Source organism: Rana temporaria, chromosome 11, assembly GCF_905171775.1.
Source record: "Rana temporaria chromosome 11, aRanTem1.1, whole genome shotgun sequence".
NCBI lineage: Eukaryota > Metazoa > Chordata > Amphibia > Anura > Ranidae > Rana > Rana temporaria.
In genome coordinates, this window is record NC_053499.1 from 51,919,629 (window position 1) to 51,944,069 (window position 24,441).

Below are 24,441 nucleotides of genomic sequence, written 5' to 3' on the forward strand. Positions count from 1 at the left end.
ATAGACTATCACAGGAGCCTCAAAGAAACTCCTGCTGATTGGCTGAGAAAAGCATACTCACCCATAACCTGAATTCACTGTAATCTATCATAATAATGCCAAAGGTAACAGTGTCACCTAATGACAAAAGAGAAAAAACACAGTTAAACTCAAGATTAGGAGAAACCCATTTAATCAGAGACTATAAATTAGCCAGGCTTAGTTAGCACCTAGCACCACTAAATTTACTAGCAGCCCCGTTTAGGACAAGGGTGCTACACAAGTATTCATGTTTCACTATTCACGTAGCGCTAGTATCTGCCTCTACAAGCACCTACATTGTCTCCCCCCCCCCCCCCCCCTTATGCATGTATCATACCCCAAACCCTACCCTTTTTCTGTATTAAATAATTTTCATATGAATGAAAAAGCTGTGTTTATATTTAGCAAGCACTAATTAACATGAGCCATAGCCATAATTGGTGAATGTCAGTCAACACCCCAATGCCGCTTGTTTACTTTTCAGCTGTTGGATGGGGAATCTCCCAGCCGGCAACTGAAAGGGTCTGAGGATAAGTCATCATTTGCTAGGAATCAAGTAATCTAGAAGCCCCTTACCTTGTTCAGGAACCATTAATGACAGTTTCACAGCACATTAGCTCACCTCTGAGTACGGATGTCTCTCTGTACGCCAACTGGGTTTTCCTGGGCACTTGTTTTTATAGGGAAATCTAGAAAAAATGGTGCAAAGTGAAAGGAGCATTTACAAAATTCTCTGCAGCTCAGGTAAAATACTGTCACTTGTGACATTTGATAAAAATCACTAGTGTGAGTGAAGCAAATATTTAAGCCAGATGTTATTGTTATGCTTTGTACACATGATCGGAATTTCCGATGGAAAAAGTCAGATGGAATTTAGAAAGAGAACATGTTCTCTTTTTTTCCGACGGAAATTCTGTTCATCTGTATGGAACTCCGACGGAGAAAAAACATGCATGCTCGGAAACAATTCGATGCATGCTCGGAAGCATTGAACTTAATTTTTCTAGGCTCATCGTAGTGTTGTACTTCACCGCGTTTTTGATAGTCGGAAATTGGTGTGTCCGTGTGTATGCAAGACAGCTTGAACGGAATTTAGTCGGAAAAAACCTGTCAGAGTTTATTCCGACCGAAACTCAGATTGTGTGTACAGGGCATGAGTCTGCTATTGCAGGCCTACTTTTGAAAATGACAGTTGCCTAACTATGTCTACCTGCAATACTTCTAAGTCACAGACCCTGAACAAGCATGCAGCACATGAATTTCAGGGAAAAAGTTGAATTTTTCCATCTTTATACTTGGTCTGGGTTAGTGACTCACAAAGCATTGAAGCCAAAGCATCAGCCTGACAGGTAGACAAAAAATGTAATTAAATGAAAGTGTACATAGCTCGGTCATGACAAACTGTATGTACTTTAAGGCTTAACTCCTGCCTTAACCTTAGTTTTGCATAGTTGTACAAGCTCCTCTACTGATTTGACTGCACACTGTGACCTTCTCATAGTGTATATTAGAAGTGGCAGCTTCTAAGGAGCCTTGGAGTGGTCACAACTCTGTTGGAGTTCACCTGCTGATCCCCACTGAGCAGAAGGATTGCTGGTCCGTGTTACAGCCTGTTCTTCTCTATGGGCGGTCAGATGTAAATGGACCTCCTGATTTTACATCTGACTACTATCTGATCTAAAAGGCCAGATGGATGGAAACAGATCCCAACCCATCTGTTTTTAGCTGACAGGATAAGATGTTGGCGGGTGTCAACAGACAAATGTCCTTTGACACCCACTGCTCCATAGAGGAGACTGAAGGGTCTAATCGTTCTGCCTGTGTGAAAAGGGCCCTAAGTCAGATAGACCCCCACTTCATTTCCATGTCCAGCATGTTGAAGGGGTGGGGGCAAGGAATACAAAGTAGGCCTACACATCAGCTTTAATTTTGAGTGTTGGTCATATAAAAAATATCCTTGTCCATTTACATTGACATTGTCCAATTAAGTAGATCCAAGTTTAGATGGTTAATTAATGTAGTGAAACCGCTTTGATATTTTTGCATGCATTTACAGGTACCAACCAAGTGTGAGGCTGGTTGTGTTTGCCCCGCTGGTACTTATGAGGACCACGATGGTAGTTGTGTGCTTGAAAGTGAATGTTCCTGTGAATATGGAGGTATCATATACAAGAGTGGAGAGTCCATGCATGGGGAGTGCCAGAGCTGGTAAGAGAAACTAATTTACCTTCTTTCAAATACATGTAAATCAAATCCTGCTCCTGCTTGGTCTTTGTTAATGCTATGATACCTTTTATGTATGGTTTGTGTATCAAAAGTCAAAAGCAGCATTAAATGACAGCTATATGCGGGCTGTTGCTGAAAAAGAACATAACCAAATTTTTTGGACTATATAATGCAGAACCCGATATTTTGGCAATCATGATGTAGGGTTTCAATTCTGCACTGATGCTGTTCTGTATGTCTGTTATATTGAAAGTTTGACAATGAGTCATATATTTGTATCTGTTGTAAATTCTGTTTGTATCTCTCCCACAGCACCTGCAGTGGAGGCCATTGGCAGTGCAACGAGAACCCACGCTGTGCCTCAACATGTATGATGTATGGAGAAAGCCACATAAAAACATTTGATGGACAACAGTATTTGTTTGATGGGGACTGCGAATATACTCTAGTGACGGTGAGCAGTTAAACTTAAGTGTAGAATTTTTGTTGAAAAAAGTTGAATTACTATCGTTGGAAAAAAAGTCAGGCTTTTGTTTTGGCATCCAAAATATTATAATATTATTTCTTAAAAGCGGTGTTCCAGTGTTTTTGTGTTTATTAAAAGTCAGCAGCTACAAAAAGTGTAGCTGCTGACTTTTAATAAACAGACACTTACCTGCTCCATGGTCCAGCGCTGCGGCTGCCCATAGCTCCGCTCCTCTCCGCTGGAACCTCCATTCACATTGTGGGCACCTGGCATGACAGCTTTCGGCTTCACGGCTGGGCACTCACTGTGCATGCGCGAGACGCGCTGCGCTCTATGAGTGTACAGGCGATCTCCTGGGACCTGTCACGTGTCCCAGGAGATCACCTAAAGGGAGGGGCCACCTAAGGTGAGAGGAGGAGTCGCCTAGGCGGTCCCTGGGCGGAAGGAGGAAGTGGGACAGGAAGTCCCACTCCTATCTAAGCCCCCACTCCCCCCAAGAAAATTACATGCCACTTTTGGGAGGAACTCCACTTTAAAGCAAACCAAAAAATAAAAATAAAAAATTAAGCCTTAGGCCATATTCACACAGATGACTACAAAAAGGCAGCAAGCAAGTAATATTTGGACCTCAGTGAGTCAAACTCATCTCTCTTGGGATCTAGTGCTGGGTCTCCTCTATGTCATACGACCACTGGCACTTCCGGGTTTCATCTGGAATGTTGGCACTGAAATCAGTGGGGAAATAGTTCTCCTGATCAGCACCACTCAGAAGACACCAAGAAAGTAAAGGTCTAATCTGTGACACAAAATGCATGGGGAGAAGGAAGCAGAGCCATCCGAAAGTATTACTAAACACACATTGTTTATTCACATATATAAATTGTCAACTCACAAGAAACTTTAAAAAGAACGCTCATCAAGCATAGAAAGCACTACTGTCACCTTCCTGGTTGGCGTAGGCACACAGGGTAAGCAGATGTGACATCGCTTACTGGAGGCTGGAGTGGTAGGTGTGGTACATGTTTGAAGCATGTGTGCTCCTTCATTAAGTCTGTGTTCCCACGCTGACCAAGAAGTTCTCAGAGCCTCCAGCACAGCTCTCCTAATTGTTCAAGCAAAGTGTCACTCTATTTCTACCATGCTGTCTTCTTCTTCGTGTTTCCTCTGTACTCTATGCCAACATTCCAATTTCTAATGCCTAGTGACTCCGGTGTGCACTGTTTAGCATTTGACTTCAGTGCATCTCTGAGCATCCTGTGTCATTCAGTGACTCCAGTACACCCCATGACTCCAGTGTACCCCTGAGCATTCTGTGTCAGCCAGTGACCCCAGTGTTCGCTGTGTGCCCCATGACTCCAGTGTCTCTTGTGTTGTTCAGTGATTGCAATGTGCTTTGGCATTCCGGGTGGCCCCCAAAGCATCCTAGGTCATCTACTGACTTCAATGCATACCTGTTCATCCCTGTGACTTCAAGAGTGTCCCAGAGATCTCTGTGTCATTTAGTGACTCCAAATGAATCCTATGTAGCATCTAGACAGTCCTTCTTTCAATGGATACAGACCTCTGTTTGTGACAAAGTGGCTTTCCCTGGTTCAACAACAGTAACACAAGCCAAAGTATGGGTGCTAGATGCCCTTCTTTATACAAAACCTATTTAAACTCAGTCTTACTCCAAATTCAACCAATTATATTCTTTGTTTTCACTATCTGCATTAGAACCTACAACATTTGATTTGCCCTTCTCTCCTTGGAATAACTGGGTTTGAAATAAGTTTGTAATTTTACTAGTTAACCACTTAAGCCCCGAGCCTGTTTTTCAGATTCGGGATTTACAAGACTAAAACTGTTTTTTTTGCTCGAAAATTACTTAAAACCCCCAAAAATTATATATATATTTTGTTTTCCAACACCCTAGAGAATAAAATGGCGGTCATCGCAATACTTTTTGTCACACCGTATTTTCGCAGCGATCTTACAAGCGCACTTTTTTTGGAAAAAATGTACTTTTTTGAATTAAAAAATAAGACAACAATAAATTTGGCCCAATTGTTTTATATATTGTGAAAGATAATGTTACGCCGAGTAAAATGATACCCAACATGTCACGCTTTAAAATTGCGCCTGCTCGTGGCATGGCGTCAAACTATTACCCTTAAAAATCTTGATAGGCGACGTTTAAAAAATTCTATAGGTTGCATTTTTTGAGCTACAGAGTAGCTCTAGGGCTATAATTATTGCTCTCGCTCTAACGATCGCGGCGATACCTCACTTGTGTGGTTTGAATACCGTTTTCATATGGCGGCGCTACTCGCGTATGCGTTCACTTCTGCGCGCGAGCTCGTCGGGACGGGGCGCTTTAAAAAAAAATGTTTTTTGTTTTCTTTTTTATTTTTATTAATTTTATTATTTTTTACACTGAAATAAAAAAAAAAAAAATTATCACTTTTATTCCTATTACAAGGAATGTAAACATCCCTTGTAATAGAAAAAAGCATGACAGGTCCTCTTAAATATGAGATCTGGGGTCAAAAAGACCTCAGATCTCATATTTAGGCTTCAATGCAAGAAAAAAAAAAAAAGGAAAATTTGTCATTTAAAAAAATGACAACAAAAAAATTGTCTCTTTAAGAGGCTGGGCGGGACTGACGTTTTGACGTCACTTCCGCCCAGCAGAGCTATGAGGACGGGTGGGGGCCATCTTGCCCTCACTACAGTCCTCACTCTCCAGGCGGCAACATCCGATCTCCTCCGCCGCTACCGACGGCTCCGGTAAGCGGCGGAGGGCGCGGAAAAGCGGCGGGAAGGGGGGGGCCCTCTCCCGCCACCGATAACGGCGATCTCGCGGTGAATCCGCCGCGGAGACCGCCGTTATCGTTTACACGGCAGCCCACTGTAAAGGTGGATATCCCGGTTCTGGCAGCAGCTGCTGCCGTTACCGAGATATTCAGCTTTAAAAATAGGACGTATATATACAGTGGGCTGTCGTTAAGTGGTTAACTACATTATGGATTCCCCTTATGAAGTTGGTGCAATTCTACAAAACACATAAGAATTATGACCTCATTACCTGAAATATGTTTTAAAAAGGAAGTCACAGCAAGTACCTTGCATTATTGTGCTAACAATATTGTTCATATGGTTGTATTTTAATGTTTTTTTTGCACATTACTGTAAATAAATGTCTAAGCAATGTACAATTTTTTTTTATTGTATAACATCTGGGTTTATTGGGTTCCTTCTGGATCATGTTTAGGCTATAAACATGTCTGTTGATCTATCAGGTGTGAGCATTGCAATGGTTTAGACTAGTTTCACACTGCTGCGTTGCAGTTTGGCCATAGTGTAGGTTTATTTGTGGTATTCACTCATTTTGTCCCATAGACTTTCTATTAGATCACCTGTTTTGGTCATATTTTATAAAAGTGCACCAAAATTCCTGCATGCTGCATCTTTGGTGCGCTTTCAGAAAACGTGCCAAAAATACATGACGTAATAGAAAGTCTATAGAACCATGGCTAAAACCCTGGGTAAAACGTATGAAAACCGCAAGGCAACAGTGTGAAATCAGCCTAAAGCCCAACTCCAGGAAATTAAAAAAAATTACCTTTTCAGTAGGGCCCCACATGGTTACATTCTCGTTTAGTCTAGGGGCAGAGGATTAAGGTGTAAATAACTACTTTACTCATCACCCCATCAGGGTCCCTCTAACACTGAAAATGGATCCCTGCAGCTCCTCTGTAAGCCCCACCCCAGCCTCCTCAGCATAACATATAGAGTTAAAGGGGTTGTAAATACAAAAATATTTTCCTTTTAAATTAAAGTCTGACAGTAGCTTATAAAGTAAAAAGTAATGTTTTGCATTATAACTAGTTTGATACCTGTTGAAATCGAGCTGTTTCATTCACCTCCGTCACTCCTGAATCATTATTCTCACTGACTTCCTGGTTTGCGGTGCGCATTCATTCTTGCTACATCACGGCCTAATGGCAACTACAGTTCCCATTAGGCTTAGCCTCCATGCCTGTGAGGGATAAGAGAGCATCTTCACGCAGGGCTGTAGTCATAGGGAGGGGGTGAGCACATTCTGCTTTCCACCATGCAAAACAGCTCAGATGCTGGTGGAAAGCAAGAAGAGGAGCAACAGGAAATGGCATTTTCAAACCTGGATTACTGTATTTTGGAGATCAAAAGGAAAAACGAGGTAAGTGATATTTAAATGCTCTAGCTTACAGCAATCAATTGATCTAATAAAAAACGAACCTTTAGTGCTCCTTTAAGGTCTAAAAGTTTTTTATTTTATAACTTTCTTTGCAATAAGGTTAAAAACACTCCATTCTGTTTCCTACCCCCCCCCCCCCCAGTCCCTAAACACTTACCTGGCCTCTGTAACCACTCCAGTGTAATACATGATAACACTGAGGCTCCTCCCAAAGACTGGAACTTCAGGCAGAGGGACAGAGTGCTCTTCTATTCTACAATCCCCTAGACGAGTGATGGCGAACCTTGGCACCCTAGATGTTTTGGAATTACATTTCCCATGATGCTCAACTACACTGCGGTGTGCATTGGCATTATGGGAAATATAGTTGCAAAACATCTGGGGTGCCAAGATCCGCCATCACTGCCTTAGACATAAAGAACAGTGGGGGTGGGGGACGACTGCAAGGGTGATTTTTATTTTACAGAAGTTGGGCTTTAAAATCTAAGCACACTAGTTTCCTTAGCAAGTTAAACGTCACTTATGGTCACTTATTTTGTTTTCTTGTTGCAGTCAGGATAATTTTATATACATAAAGCTTGACACTAATAGTTCCGGTGTTGAAGTCCTGAGATTCAGTTGCTGTAGCTGGGATAGGCAGGCACAATGATAGTATTTTAATTTATGGAACAATGAGTAGAGCAAGTCTTGTATCCGGGGACTGAGTGTAGGAGAAGAACCAAGGGGAAGGAACTGAGGATGCTCAGATAAGCTGCAAAATGTTTTTAACAATTACAGAACAAATCCAGTTGAATGTGACTAACCACTACTAGCTAAGGAAAATGGAAGTAGAGGATTCAAATGCAAAGTATGTGTGTGTCCTTAGGCAGCAGTAGGTAGAAATTTAAGACCACTCTCTTAATTATTTATTAATTTGTAGTCCTCACATTGATATATCATACATTAATATATTACATTTCTATTTTGTTTAGGATGGATGTGGAATGAACACATCTGAAGCTTCGTTTAAGATAGTAACAGAGAATGTGATCTGCAGTACCACTGGAGCCACCTGTTCACGAGCCATCACTATCACAATTGGGGTAAGAACTGTAAATTTACAGATTATATTTTATATCTCCATGTTGGTAATGTTACATGGTAATGTTACATGCTGAAAAAAAGCGCACAGAATTATGCTTTAAGACCTACTAATTTTTTTATTTAGAATCTATTAATTTCTTTTATGGCCCATTCACACAGAGCCCCGTAAAGCGTGAAGAGACACTTCTTTATCTTTTGGGCCGCCGTTGGTCCAAAAAAAACTCCAGTGGTCCCACAAGGGCTAGCAAAAGAGTCATTCCCCTTCCCCGGGGCTTCCTTTTCAAGTCAGCTTTCCACAGTGTTCCACATTCCCTGGGACAGCACTTTGCAGCAAAAAGATAGAAATAGCCTATGTGGCCTTAGGGGATTTTCAGCACACACACATCTTACTAGTAGTGCAGTGGCAGCATGGATTCAGAAACCATCCAATGTAGCCTGGTTTTCCTGGCAGCAGCACTTGGCTCAGCAGCTTTAACCTGCAGCACCTGGTCCAATAGAAACCCATTTTTAGCATCTCAAAGTCCACTACCCGGACTACTGGTGACCCACGACAGAAGAGTACCTTTAAGTCCTGAGGCCCCAATTACACAACCTCCATCTTAGCTTCAAGTACAGTTTCCATCTTAGATGTGACATTACTTTCCTTGCCTCTCCACCTTGTCCAATCAGAGAATGATTTATATTTATTCAGAAAATACAAAGTATTCTCTAAATGGCACCAATGCCAACTTCCTCTATTCACAATGCATCAGGCCAGCTGCTCAACACAGACCCCAGGGTGGAGATCACCGGAGTATTGATGTATCTACTTCAGTATTTTCAGCTTCCAGGGACATCAGCCAGGTATGGCATATACATAGTTACATGTAACTATGTAGTTATTGAACCAACGTAACTCTGCAAAAATAAACCATACCTGGAATTCTTCTTTAAAGGAATGCTGCCACAAGGTAAAAATTGCTGTAAAAAAAATACTTAATAAAAGCCTGCATACTCTGAAGCCCTGTACACAGGATCGGGATTCCCGGCGGTATAAAGTCCGCCAGGAATCCCGACGGGAAAACCGAGAACCTGCTCAGTAAGTTTCCCCGTGTACACGCGGCCGGGTTTCCCATCGGGAAAACTGCGGGGGGAGCTTTGGCTGGGAATCCCGGGTGTGTGTATGCTCCCTTGCCGTGTTTCCCCATAGGAAAACTACCTGGTTTAAAACCGCCGGGAATCCCGGCAGGAAAATAGAGAGCAGGTTCTCTATTTTCCTGCTGGGATTCCCGGCAGTTTTCCTGTCGGGAAAACTGCAAGGAAGCATACACACGGCCAGATTTCTCAGCCAAAAGCTCTCCTGGCAGTTTTCCCGGCAGGAAAACCGGTCATGTGTATGAGGCTTGAGTGGCTACATAATTTAGTCTGCAGCTATTATACGGCTCAAAGGTCTAAGAGGAATTCTTCCTGAGGCTTATCATACAGGTTATCACCAATGGCAATCCTTCTGTCTCAAGAATATTCCCCAGGTCACTTTATATTGTCAAACCATGACTTCAGGTCTCTAGTAACAAAATAAACTTAGCTTCAGACAAGAACACATGGGAGTGTTTTCTGGCTTATAAAGGTAATATCAGGCACTCTGTGGTGTCTGGTCTTGGGCAAGCATCATCATTTTACTTTTCGTTGAAAGGTTAGTATCAAGGTGCTACTGCTTACAGTGCCTGGGGCACCAACAACTGAAACCAGAGCCCTAATCAGACTTTTAAAAGTAAGCTACCAAAAACAGAAAAAAGCTGTTCAGCTTCATGAAATGCTCAACAAACTTTCTTTTATATAGAACACAGAACTGAAGCTGTTTGATGAAAAATACTCCATCTCACAAGACACGCCAAATGTGGATATAAAAGTGCACAACAACACCCTTTTCACCATGTTTGATATCACCATCCCCAATAAATTCTACATCTCACTCCACTGGAACAAGAACATGAATTTATTCATAAAGATTCTGAAACTTGGCAAGGTATGTGCGATTATTGTACATTAGATGTATATGTACATTCCTTATTCTGAAATCCCCCTTAGTTTACAGGACACTGTGTTTTTAGTCCCATTTTGTACCCAATTATTTCCTTTAAAGTATATTCTATCTATTTTGAATACTTTTTTTTTAAAGGAGATATTTTGCGGTTTATTCAATTGAACATATAGTTGAATAATTATACCAATATAATGGACACAAATGGACTAACCATGTTTGTTTACATCAGGGATCTCCAAACTACGGCCCTCCAGCTGTTGCGGAACTACAAGTCCCATGAGGCATTGTAAGACTCTGACATTCACAGATACGACTAGGCATATTGGGAATTGTAGTTCCTAAACAACTGGAGGGCCATAGTTTGGAAACCCCTGGTTTACATCATCTGATTTGCCTCTGGAATGTAATTTCATGTCCTAGTCATAAACTATGTGTATTTCACACAAACCTATCATAGTGTTGTACACACAATGGTCTGTATTGTAGCGGCAGATAAGTGTAGCATGTTGTACAGCGAGATGGACCCCATACACACTATTAGATTGTCTGCAGATTTTTGTCTGCAGATTTACCAAAACCATATAATATGAGGTCGAACCTTAAAAGTTTTAATTTGTATGCAATCAGGCAGGCCCTTGCACTACATGGTTTTGGTAAATCTGAAGACAAAAATCTGTAAAAAATCTAATAGTGTGTATGGGGCCGTAGAAAATGCTCTGCTGTTTTCTTTGACTATTACTATACTATAACGAGGGAGTGGAAGGGAGGTAGATCTATAACACTACTTTCAAATGAGATTGAATATGTTCTGGCTGTTTTGGCTAGCTTGTCAACACAGAATACGGTTTTGTTGAAAATGATGACTGTGGTTTTCTAGCTTCTAACAAACTACACTTTCATATAACTCTCCCAGATGCCTGCAAGCAATTTGGGTGTACTTTGTATACAGGCCGATCATAATAAACCCTACTTTGCAAAATATATGTCCATTCATGATCAAGATTCATATCAGTTCCTATTCCAGTGAATTTTAAAGTGTACCGGTAGCTGCAACAGAACCATCATTCGCATTGGAGATTGGCACCTCTAGGTGTCTGCATGTTGGGTTTTATCCTCTGTTTAGTACTGAGGATTCTCCAATAACCAGGTCACCTTCATAGCCTATGGTTACCAGCTCTACCAGTGCCTCCTACATAGCTCCCAACTGTCCCTGATTTCGAGGGACTGTCCCTGATTTGGAACAATGTCCCTCTGTCCCTCATTCCTCCTCATTTGTCCCTCATTTGGTCTGATCAATATAAATGTATATAAAATGCACTTTTTATCTATCAAAAAGTGTTTTTCAGTGCTAAACCTATCATCTCATTTCTAAATGGCTGCATTTGTAAATTCCAAAAGCCAACATAAAGGAATAGTAGTGGTAAAAGAAGCACGTGTGGGTTTAACCAATCTTGTTTTTTTTTTGTACAATTTTTCTTTAAGGGGGCGTGGCAAGGGGTGTGTCATATGCCTGCATACTTTTGCTGATAGGTGTCCCTCATTCCCATCTCAAAAAGTTGGGAGGTGTGCTCCCACTCTTCTTTTGGTCCATCACTGTGCTGGTCTCATTAGCCAAGAGTAAGACACTGGGCTGAAGGAAAGATCTGGAAACCAGGAGGTTCTTTACATAAAAGAAGTGTTCTAGCTTGTGTGGATCTTGGACCCTCTACAAAGAATTAGAAAACACATGAAAACATATACATTCTCAGCAGATGAATTCCTAAAAGAAATATAAAGGAAAGGGAAAACCTATATACATACATTTTATTGCAATACATTATGCTAAAATAATTGTTTAAATGGACTTGTAAAACAAACCTTATAGTGGGGTCTATTTTACATAATTTGTTATTTTTTATTCCATAATGGACCTTTACAATTTTCTTTTTTGTGCCAAGTCCCTAACTACGGCTTTTACTATTTATGTTATCTTATATGATCACAATATTCATCCTCCAGGAATCAGTGTGTGGGCTTTGTGGCAACTACAACGGAAATACGAAGGATGACTTTGAAACTAGGAGCAAGTATGTGGCCGCCACTCAACTTGAGTTCATTAACTCGTGGAAAGACAGGCCAACGTGTATGGATGTAGAATTTGCTGTGGATGCCTGTGGAGCAAACCCAAAGCGTAAGACCTGGGCTGAAATGAGCTGCCAGATTCTTCAAAAAGATCCTTTTACCCAGTGCCATAAGTTGGTAAGAAATACTACTGTATGTTTTCTTCTCACATTTAAGCATATTTGGTACCTTTCCACCTTTTCATGTTAAGTGAAAGCCGTTTTCTTTCTTTGTAGAAAATTTCCTCTATGGTCTCTTTACAGAGGAAATCTTTCTCAGTCTTTTTTGTCAGAAGTGTCAAAAGGAAATTATTTTTATACAGAAGTGCTCCTAAAGTTTGTAGCAATTTTACAGCTAAGCACTAATCAAATTTTAAAATTAAACCTTAGGATTTATTCAGCAAACATTTGTGTTACGTATTTCTTCTTTCAAACATTGCTGTAGTGCACTTGCTCCCCTTTGTGATCTGGCGATCCTGAAACACATCCGTTAGTGATTCTGGAACACACTCCTTGCTGACACAGAAATGCTCATGTTAAAAATAAATGGCAATAATACTTTTTTTGCGAGCCACCAATCATATTTTAAAGTTTAGACAAATTTAAGAAAAATGTGTTTGTTTTAGTTTCATTAGTTTTTTTCATTCTTTGGGTCATTTGTTATGATTGAAATTTGTTAAATCTAATAAATTAAACATTTTGGAAATCCTAAAATTCAAAAAATTCTGAAATTCTAAAATTAGAAAATTAGAAAAGTAAAAAATTTGGAAATGCGAAATTTTGGAAATTCAGAAATTTGGAAATCCAAAATAATAATTAACTAATAATAACTAACTATTAAATTATAGGTATTGGAATTTCCTTTGAAATTTGTCTGTTAGTGAACATAACGAATACGTATTTATCCGAAGTTAAGAATTCTCCAAAATAACAAATGCCACATCTAACCAAATTGAACATAATGAGTTATTAATAATAAATTATAACAATAATAAAAAGTTTTTATTATTATTATTTATTATTATTATTATTATTAATTTGCTATGTTCCATTTGTTTAGATGCGACATTAATTTTTGTGGATAATTAGTAATTGATTGATTTGCATTTGTTACGTTCACTAGCAGCCAAATTTGAAAGGAAATTTCAATACCTAGAATCTAATAGTTAGTAATAGTTATTATTAGTTAGTTAGTTAGTTAGTTATTATTTTGGATTTTCACCTATTCGGATTTTCAAATTTTCAGGTTTTCAGATTTTCAAATTTTCATTCTTATTTTCAGATTTTCATTCTTATTTTCAGATTTTTGTTCTTTTGAATTTTCTGATTGTCGTTATTATTTTCAATTTTTTTCATTTCTGAATTTTCCCAAAAATTTGTTAAACGGGTTTTTTCGTTAATTCTAATATTTCTGAATTGCTGAATTTGTCAAATTTCGTCCTCAAAAGAATTCGGAACAAAATAAATTGCACATGTCTAATTAGTACCTCAAATTGCTCTTTACAAATTGAAAAGCTTCTTTGGGTAGGCCCTCACACTGCATAGTTTGGTAAGTTGAAATTGCACTGAGGTTGTACTATCAGACTGTAAAGTGTATGGCTAGCAATAAAGTGTCAGGCTACACAAGTCACATTTTAGTTATTAAAGTATAAAATTATAGTAGGCTGAGAGAACAAAATCCTCCTGCTTCTGTTTCTGTCTTTTTGGTAGTTTGGAGTTTGAGAAACTGCTCTCCCAGTGAACCTCCTGAATTTCTGTTTTTGGTTTGCAGGTGAATTATGAAAAATACTATGATGCTTGTTTAAATGATGCATGCGCATGCGACACAGGAGGGGACTGTGAATGCCTGTGTGAAGCTGTTGCTGCCTATGCTGCAGCTTGCCTTTCAGCTGGAGTTTGTGTTGACTGGAGAAGACCCGATTTTTGTCGTAAGTCATCTGTCTGTCCTTATTTCCGAATTTAGTGACTGGTTATACAGTGCATCATTAATCCTGTCACTTAACCAAACAGAACATTTTTATGATGCTTCTTGTGCTGTGTATACTTAGATTGATGATACCTCTCCTGCAGTCAAGTTTGGGAATAGTACATATGACAGAAAAGTTCCAGAACCATTTAAAGTTCATTTAAGGAACTGGTGTTTGGAGCCATGTAGATCACTCTTTTTGCCCCTGGGCCAGCATTGCATTCAGCACTGCACAGATGCAACTTGAATGCATAGATCCATTTATTCCAACCTGTTCAGGCTTGTAGGGCTGATGGTGTGTAAAAATCATGGCTTGGGTAATATGGGTAAGGCTTAGGGAACACCAAAAGACACAGGGGTGGATTCAAGAAGCAATTGCGCCTGTGTAACCATAGGTTACACAGCGCAATTGCTTACTTGCCCCGGCGTAACGAGTGCTCCTGATTCAGGAACCTCGTTACGCCGACTGCAGCCTAAGATCTGCGCGGCATAAGGCTCTTATGCCCGCATATCTTAGGCTGCATTCTAGCGATGGCCGCTAGGTGGCGTTCCCGTTGTGCTCAGTGTATAGTATGCAAATTGCATACTAACACCGATTCACAACGTTGTGCGAGCCCTGCGTATGCAATTTACGTTGTTTATGTACGGCGGTTTTCGCGCAAGGCTGCCCCTGCTACTAGCAGGGGCAGCCCATGTTACGTATACCCGTCGTTCCCGCGTCGCGAAATTTGAATTTTACGTAGTTTGCGTAAGTGAATCGTGAATGGCACTGGACGCCATTCACGTTCACTTTGAAGCAAATGACGTCCTTGCGACGTCATTTGCCGCAATGCACGTCGGGAAACGCGCCTAATTTAAATGATTCCCGCCCCCTACGGGATCATTTAAATTGCTTGCTCTTGCGCCGGGCATTTTGCCGGCGCGCCCGCGCAATTTACGGAGCTTATGCTCCGTGAATCGAGGGCAGCACAAAACAATTGCGGGGGCGCAGGGCAAAATTGTTGCCCTGCGCCTCCGTAATAAATGCACAAATCTCTTTGAATCCGGCCCACAGTAAACCCCAATCAATGTGCAGTGCTACCAAGCAGGAAGCCAAGCTTGCCTAAGCAATGAATACATTCAATATGCTTGTTCCCATGTATATTCATATGTGTAAACTGTGCACAGGAAGATTTTAAAATATTAACATCATAATATATTACACATATATGTCTAAAGAAACTCACTAGAGTCTCTTATAACACATGTGAATAAAAAAAAATTGATTTACTAAGGTACATCTGAAAGCTCTGGTATTTATACCAGAGCTTTCAGATGTACCTTAATAAATCAAAAAAAAATTTATTCACATGTGTTATAAGAGACTCTAGTGAGTTTCTTTAGACATATATGTGTAATATATTATGATGTTAATTGCTTTGTGATGCACAAGCCTCATAAAGTAAACTAATTGAAAAACACAACAAGAGGGGCGCCCCCACCTATAGCATTACCCTAAAGCACACTTTAATAATATAAAAGTGAATAATATATACTTACAAATGACATAGCCACAAGTCAAGACATCACTGAAGTGCCATCCTCACAACAGGACTCCAGAGCTCTAAAGAAGAGGGTGTGCCCCTCAAAACACGTTAGAATTTGTTTTTGCTGTGGAGTGTTGTCCAGGTCCTCGTATTAAACTTTTAGGCCCCTTTCACACTAGGCGGATCCGTCGCAGCGGAGTCCGCCAGCTCCCACCAGCACAGCGGGAGATCTCTTTGTGGATCTCCACTGAGCCGGCGGATGATAGGTCCATCTGTGCTTACTGAGCGAGGAGGGGCTTGTCCAGCGCCGCTGTCTCCTATGGAGAGATCTGAATGGTCTGACTGTGTGAAAGGGGCCTTAAGCCCACTTCCTGAGGGTTACATTTTATTGATGTGCTGGCATGTGACTATATGTTATTTGTAAGTATATTTTATTCACTTTTATTTTAATAAATTATGTTTATGGGTAATGCACAAGATTGGTGTACCCTTCTTGTGTTGTTCATTTAGTACCAAGGACTTGCCAATCTGAAGAGGGCAAAGCTACTGGCGTTTGAATCAGCAGTGTTGTCTATGGCCCCATGATATCCTCTCATCTCACTGGAGTGTATGCATGCACAGCCAACACAAGAGTGGCGACTCTGCTCCTGGAGCAGAGCAGCATCATTGCCACTACATCACAGGAAGCTGCATTAAATGTATTACAGTGATAGCCTTAATAGCCTTAATAGGTATACTGTATGTGTGACTTTGCAAGGGGACAATAAACGTGGGTTTGTATTTATAATTAGCTTCTGCAGCACATATTTTTAAGAGGCTATAGTTCTACTTTAAACTTTGGTGTTTAAAACAATTCATTTTCTTTTCTTTTTGTTTAGCTGTTTACTGCGACTTTAAAAACACACACGTTGACAACGGGAATGGTTTTGAAATAAATCCTAATGTGACTTGCAAATGGCATTACCAGCCTTGCCAGTGCCCATTTGCTCCTCATGGCTATCCACATCAAAATAGTGAAGGTACAGTACTATTATGGTGTAGAGTTATTTCTCTTTTCTATGCCATTCTCTGATGTATTCAATTCTATTCTATTCTCTATTCTGCGTTTTTTCATGCAGGACATTTTTTTAACATTGGTTCCTATGGAACATGTTCACATCAATGCATTTGTGTGCCTCTACATTTTTGGAAAGGGTCAGGGACTTCTTTAAATGCAAAACCGTGCTTTGTTGCTTTTTTTGGTTCAATAGGTTTTAAGAGCATGTAGTGCGTTTTTACCGCGTTTTTACAAATTCCCCCCCCCCCCCCCCCAAAAAAGCATAAAAATCGCAGTAAAAAACACAGAAAGCACAGCAAAAAATCACTGTAGAAACGCTCAAAAGCAACATGCATAGATGTTAATTGAGCCCAACAAGGCCAGATGTCGTAGCCTCACAAGACACACCAAGCTGGGGGCAGAGATGCCAATAGTGTCAGCCCATTCTGCATCAGTACAGTTAAAACCAATAGCTAGAATAGTTGAGCAAACTGTGCACTTAAGGCCCGCTAAATGTCGTCCGATGAACGATCTCCCGATTCTCTGATCATTAGTATGCTGCTTTTGACAGCCAATTACGAATATTCAGCAGACAAAAAATGTTGTCTGATGTGACCACAACATCTGATTTTCTGACCATTTTTTATGTTTTTTTGGCCCAAAAAAATCTGAACAGCAAGACTAGGCATGCTCAGAAACGAAAAAACACATGAAAAACAATTCAACACAATGGGGGTTATTTACGAAAGGTAAATCCACTTTGCACTACAAGTGCAAACTACAAGTGCAAAGTGCACTCGAAATTACACTGAAAGTGCACTTGGAAGTGCAGTCGCTGTAGATCTGAGGGGGACATGCAAGGGAAATAAAAAACAGCATTTTAGCTTGCACATGATTGGATGATAAAATCAGCAGAGCGTCTTTCAGTGCAATTTCAAGTGCACTTTACACTTGTAGTTTGCACTTGTGGTGCAAAGTGGATTTTCCTTTAGTAAATTACCCCCATTACGTCACTTCTGATGTTGAATTCTGTCGTCCAAAAATTTTCTGCAAATTTTCTGATGGTTACCCTCTTCACTATTGATTTCAGGCTAGCAAAAAAAAATTGTCCAATAATCTGACCGTGTGTACACGGCTTTACTCTGTCAAGGTTCTAGTGCCAAGTGTGTGTTTAAACGTATAACTAATGGCAAAACTTTTTTCAATATTGGATAGACTGTGGAGCGATCAGAAGAACTGACAGGTTTTATTGTCTGTTCTGCCATTAGGAAGATTCACCCTCTTTTTTTTTTTTTGTCCATTTACCGTTATCACAGAGAGTGAAAGTAAAAGGAAATGCTGGATTTTGGGTTGTCACCATAACAGGAATAAAGGGCACATTTTCCTTGTCAAATAAAGGGCACATTTTCCAATTGGGACACTAGTTTTGGTGACAAACAGGTATTCTCTAACTTTGAGACTTTTGGCTATGGGACAGGAACCCTAGGGAAATCTTCCCAACGGGATACAGATGCAAAAAACAAAAACAAAAAAACTGACAGGGGTTATAACCATACCTCCCCACTTTTTGAGATGGGAATGAGTAACACCTATTAGCAAACGTATGTAGGCATAGGACACACCCCCTTGCCACGCCCCCTTAAAGGAGAATTGTACAAAAAAAACAAGATTGGTTAAACCCAAAAGTGCTTTTTTTTCCACTACTATTTCTTTATATTGGCTCTTGGAATTTACAAATGCAGCAATTTAGAAATCAGATGAAAGGTTTAGCACTGGAAAGCCATTTTTGATAGATAGAAAGTGCATTTTATATTCATCTATATGGATCAGACCAAAATGAGGGACAAATGAGGAGGAATAAGGGACAGAGGGACATTTCTCCAAATCAGGGACAGTCCCTCGAAATCAGGGACAGTTGGAAGCTATTGTTATAACCTTTCCTTAGGCCCCATACACACGATAGAATCCATCCGCTGAAAAATCCCAGCAAATGGGTTTCAGCGGATAGATCCTATGGTGTGTACACTCCAGCGGATCTGTTTCCGCAGATATTTCTCCCCTGGGATGGATTCCAGCAGATCGAATATTTGCTGACATGCTAAACAAATCTATCTGCTGGAATCCATCCCAACGGATGGATCCGCTGGTCTGTATAGACTCACCGGATCCATCCGTCCGAAGGGATCCCCCACATGCGTCGTAATGATTCGACGCATGCGTGGAATTCCTTATATGACAGCGTCGCGCACGTCGCCGCGTCATAATCGCGGCGACGGCGCGACACGTCATCGCCAGAGGATTTCGGCACGGATTTCAATGCGATGGTGAGTACACTCCATCGCAGAGAAATCCGCTGAAATCCTCGAGAGGATTTATCCGCGGAAACGGTCCGCTGGACCGTATTCGCGGATAAATCCTCTTATGTGTATGGGGCCTTACTCTATCCAAGATGAAAACGTTTTGCCCTAAGTTTTTATTTAACTGTAAGTGCACAACACATTATTGTGTAAAAATGAAGACGTTCAACAGGGAAGACTACAACAAAGCTGAACTGCTCTGCCTCTAGGAGGAAGGGCAGCAGTCTGGAGGCTTTGACAATGAAAACGTATTACTGACTGCAATCTACATGACCTGTGGGTGGCTGTGTGCCGCCCCTGGCAATCCTGCTGCCCTAGGCCACTGGTTCAGTGGGCTGTGCAGAAATACAACAATCGTTATAACCAGCAAAAGGGGCAATGAAAGTAGAGACTCATTACATACTGTACACCCCAAACTGCAACATTTGTCAACACTCATTGTTGTCAGAGATAAAAAAGAAACCTAATAAAAAAAAAAAGTTGCATACATTTTACATACCAAGGTGTCTCTGGACAACATTCAACATCATTAAAATAGAGTTTATTTATCCTGATGGTATACTAACCTCATTGCCCATACATCCTCTGTAAATCACAACGCCGCTCTACCTAAAGTCAAAGTGATATTCTTTCCTACTGCTGTTTTCTGCATTTAATTCTCTAATCTATATTATTTGATGGATGTGCATTGCTTTACTTATACAGTGAGAGGAATACAAAGTAAAAATTCTGTTTATCTCTGTTTCTCAATACAGGTTGTTATCAGTGTGGTCATGAAAAGTATTGGAATCCAGATACAAAGACATGTGAGCCTTGTGGTGAGTAGTCTCTTTTCACTGTATTGTAAATATCTAAATATCTGCACTAGAAGAACACTAGGAGCCATTATGGGACGTATTGTAAAAAGTAGAGGCTAGAAGAATGGACAGCCGCACTTCCAAAAAAACCCTTAGGTTGTCTTTATTTTAAAACAGATGGCAAATGCACTACAAAGTACAGCAAAAAAATGGAGATAGCAGCCTACGCGTTTCACACTGCAATCAGTGCTTAGCCATGATTAAGCACTGATTGCAATGTGAAAAGCGTAGGCTGCTATCTCCATTTTGTTGCTGTACTTTGTAGTGCATTTTCTATCTGTTTTAAAATAAAGACAACCTAAGGTTTTTTTTGGAAGTGCGGCTGTCCATTCTTCTAGCCTCTACTTTTTGCCTTGTGCATTGCCGGCACTCCTGGTCTCCTGAGAAGCTATTGATTGTCCAGCATACCCACCTGGAGCGGTAACTCCCTTTTCATGGGACGTATTGTGTTAAAGCAGGGGTCTCCAAACTTTTCAAACCAAGGGCCAGTTTATTGTCCTTCAGACTTTAGGAGGGCCGGATTGTGGCCAGCGGGGGTAAAAAATTCCCCAGGCCCAGCATTGGTGAGAGTAACTGTGGCCTCAGAGTTTGCAGTCAGTAGGATAAGGAGTAGTGCCCCCACTAGTAGGAGTAATTGTGTCCCATCATTGGTATCGGTGAAAGAAATAGTGCCCCCTTGTTGGTGTGAGTGGGAAGAATAGTGGCTCATATCAGTGGGAGGAATAAAGCACCAAGGGCCAGATAAAGGCTAGCAAAGGGCCACATCTGGCCCTCGGGCCGCAGTTTGGAGACCCCTGTGTTAAAGGATATCTAAACCCAAAAACAAACATATAATATACTGTATTGCAACTTAGCAGTCCTTAGATGTGGAGATTGCATTGGTTTCCTTTACCAACGTAAGTACATTTTCTGCAAGTACAGAAAAACTGCTTTTGATCCTGCCAGAAGTGCAATGTCCTTGTTACGTACTGTGCACTGAACTAATATTTCAAACAATGTTATCAGCCTTGTAAGCTACAGAATTACAAAACACCATCTACCTATGTAATGGAGATAAAGCGGGGGATATTTGTAGTGCTAATAAGTTAGGTAACCTAGGGTAACAACCTCCATTAATACAGTGCAGTGAGTGAGCGTTGTCACTCTAGGACAGGAAGTGCATTGCTGGCAGGGTGATCAGGTGAAATAAACAAAGAGAAACTAAAAAAAAAAAGCAGACACCCCAACTAAGGACTGGTGAGCTGGAATAAATACATATTTTTTCTTTCTGGGTTTGGATATACCCGTATTTATCTGCGTATAACACGCACAGGAGTATAACACGCACCCTAACTTTAAGAGGGAAGTTTCAGGAAAAAAACTTTCCACAGCCCCCTGCGTATAACACGCAGGCACAGTTTACCCTCTATTTTCAGGGTAAAAAAGTGAGTGTTATACGCCAATAAATACAGTACTTTAAGTACATTTTCAGTATGTGCACACATTTGGAAATATTAACATTTGGAATTATTATTATTATTATTATTATTATTATTATTATTATTATTATTAATGTTTTTTTAAAGTCATTTTAACTTGACTTCAACCATTTTATCCACTTGTTGATCCTAATTAAATAATTTTCCCTCTAGTGGTTACATTTTTGAAAACTTGTATTGGGAATAACCTAGAGACTGCAATGATTGCCTTCCATCTAAAAGGATGCTGGCTGCCAATGTAATTTAATTAAATTTAATGGCTTTAATTGTTTTTGAGTCCTTGACCTGGAACAAGCTGGCAGATCGGATTTCATTTGCTAAATGATTGTTCCAAATCAGTGGCTCAGAATCTATTAATAAAGTCAGAAGACGAACATTTCTACGAGGCTAGCATTTTTTTTTTTTAAAAGGTCAGCAATAGCAGCCTCCAAATTTTTCTCTACATTTTTTTTTATATATATAAAATATTGATAACAACAACTTTTTTGGCATTTGGATGTCAATGGTGTCAACATCAAATTCTGTGAGCCAGAGGCAGTGTGAGCTACAAGAAAAAGAGGTTGCCAAAGGAACTCCACAGTACTGGGCTGAAATGTTAGTTATAATTTGATATACAACAATGTAGCAGAATTGTGAAGGTCCAATGAAGACCCCGTGTAATCATGTTCTTCTGTCTGTGTCTTCTATGCAGTTTTTTTTATATAGCAGTAAAAAAACATTATTACATAATACATTGCAGAACACAACCCCCGCTCAGCAGTATATCTGTAATCGCGCAATATATGCTCCAACCAGCAGTGAAAACTGCCCACCTAACAGACTAATATTCCCAGCATACAGCCCCACCCAGTAATACACACCTCCACGGTCCACCCTGCAGTATACAGCCCCCACCATATATAATATACCACCATCCAGTAGTGTACAGCCCCCACCCAGTAGTCTGCGCTACCATTTAGCTCAGGCTTTCTCAAACAGGGCTCCTCCAGAGGTTGCTTAGGGTTCCTTGGGCAAGGGGCAATTTCTGCCACTCAAATAAGTTGCCACTGAAACCAATTATATTGTTGGCTATAGGTAAGAGGGAGATTATTCCCACTGACCACCAATGTAAGTATCATTCTTCCCCTTGATCATCACACTAATGTACAGTGAGTTGTAAATGGAATAATTTTTAGCAGAGGTTCCCTGAAGGCGGAGCATTAATTGAGACGTTCCTCAAATTATGAAAAGGTTGAAAAAGGCTTATCTAGCTGTAAAAAACACACTGTAACCAATATATTCATTAGTTGCAGTCATATCCCCTAACCAGCCTTCATACTTGCAAACAAGTAAATGTTTCTGGCAAGAAGCCGTCACTGTGTGTACCCCTTCTGTGTCGATAATAATATTTGGCCTTGATAGATCCACCCCTTCTTCTGGGACTGTAGGCAGCTCAATGCACATTACAGGAAGTGTAATGGTTGCTAATGGTTACTGACTAGTTCTGCATTGCTACGAGGGCTGCTGCTCATGACACATGGAGATAAGCTCCATACGCCTCTGGCAATAGTCATTTTTAGGAGGACACATCTTGTGGACATAGAACAAATCACTCAATGAGTGTGTATCCTCTAAATGGGACTTTAAATTGGGTCACTGTTGACCTCTGAGTAAATAGTAAGGATCCTTACTATTTACTCAGAGGCCAACAGCGACCCAATTTAAAGTCCCATTTAGAGGATACGCACTCATTGAGTGATTTGTTCTATATTGTTTCAGGATGTGGGCCAGCTGACCTCACATACCTATACAAGGGAAACACCACCCTCCAGTTTCCATCTGGAGGGTGGACATTCCATCCATGTTTCGGGATGTGGGCCAACTGACCTCACAAGGGAAATACCACCCTCCAGTTTCCATCTTCTGGACATTGTCCTGCTTGGCAACAACCAATCAAAAAGCCAGAAACAAGATCTGGGTAAAACCACATTTTTTATTTTTACCCATAAATATTGATGGGTGGGATGGATATATCTCCTCAATGCATGAAATGTTGTCACTTGGTTTGGAGTGAGTTGAGTGTACATCAATTTCTGACACTTAACAGCAGTGAAAGCCAGGAGAATTGGCCAGTCAATTCTCAGAGCTGAGCAAAATAAAATATAATCAAAAGTGATTGCTTTTTATTGGTTTAGGGTGGTGTTCATCCATTATTTGATTTAGGGGAAGTGAAAATACAGACAGACATATTCCTATTTCAAAATCATTATAATTTTCACCTTTTCATGTTTAGATACGCCAACAAGCACAACATCGGCACCAACTACTACTCCTGTATCTACTACATCAACTCATTCTACAACTCCAACACCAGACTCAAGCACAGGTATGTACATATTCACCCTGTTTCAGTACTACTGTTACCCAGTTCAGAAATATTATCTAAACACACAAAAAAACAAAAACTGCGCTGTCCCCATACAAACTTCTATACCAATTGCAGTCTATAGGAAAGTCTATAAGAAAAGTTCTCTTGTCCTAGGTGCTGCAGCTCCCTCACAAATCCACTGGGTGGCGGACATGAATCTGAAACAATACCAAGGGGGAGAGAGCACAGAGGCTACCCTAGTGTCAGGGCAGTTTGAAGACATTTGGGGGCCCCAGGCAAAAAAAAAAATTGAAATTTCAGTTGAGAAACGGGGTGGGGGGGTTGGCGGCTTACCTCTATCCTCACACGCACACGCCGGCAGATGTTGGTGTCCACACGGGGGCCCCAGCATGGGAGGGCCCTTGCCGCATCGCTGCGTCCTCCTGCAGTCCGGTCGGCCGTGTACCGTAACCGCGCGGTACAGGAGATTCAGTTTGCTGTTCCCGGGGCCGGACTGAAAGGAAGTGAACACTCAGTGTGTGCACTTCCTGTCAGTCCGGCCGGGAACAGGAACCTGATTCTCCTGTACCGCGCGGTTATGGTACACGGCCGACCGGACTGCAGGAGGACGCAGCGGTGCGGCAAGGGCCCTCCCTGCTGGGGCCCCTGGGCAGCTCGGGGGGCCCTGGCCAGCTCAGGGCCCAAGGCAAATGCTTGCTTTGCCTGTCGGGTTCCGA

General features: G+C 40.9%; 1 protein-coding gene and 1 long non-coding RNA gene across 2 annotated transcripts in view; both read left to right on the forward strand.

Moving 5' to 3' along the window:
- The window catches only part of MUC6 (mucin 6, oligomeric mucus/gel-forming), a 56,254-nt gene extending 40,040 nt beyond the window's left edge, over positions 1 to 16,214 (forward strand). Inside the window, exons 14-19 of the mRNA XM_040327737.1 lie at positions 2,078 to 2,229; positions 2,560 to 2,701; positions 7,904 to 8,014; positions 9,835 to 10,020; positions 12,037 to 12,276; positions 16,140 to 16,214. Coding sequence (XP_040183671.1) covers positions 2,078 to 2,229; positions 2,560 to 2,701; positions 7,904 to 8,014; positions 9,835 to 10,020; positions 12,037 to 12,276; positions 16,140 to 16,214 — 906 coding nt within the window. The remainder of the gene's footprint in view (positions 1 to 2,077; positions 2,230 to 2,559; positions 2,702 to 7,903; positions 8,015 to 9,834; positions 10,021 to 12,036; positions 12,277 to 16,139) is intronic.
- Positions 16,215 to 16,513: 299 nt separating this feature from the next.
- LOC120916771 lies at positions 16,514 to 23,716 on the forward strand. Its single transcript, XR_005744103.1, has 3 exons — positions 16,514 to 16,648; positions 19,778 to 19,840; positions 23,630 to 23,716. It is a non-coding gene; the product is annotated as an uncharacterized LOC120916771 (long non-coding RNA).
- Positions 23,717 to 24,441: the final 725 nt, after the last annotated feature.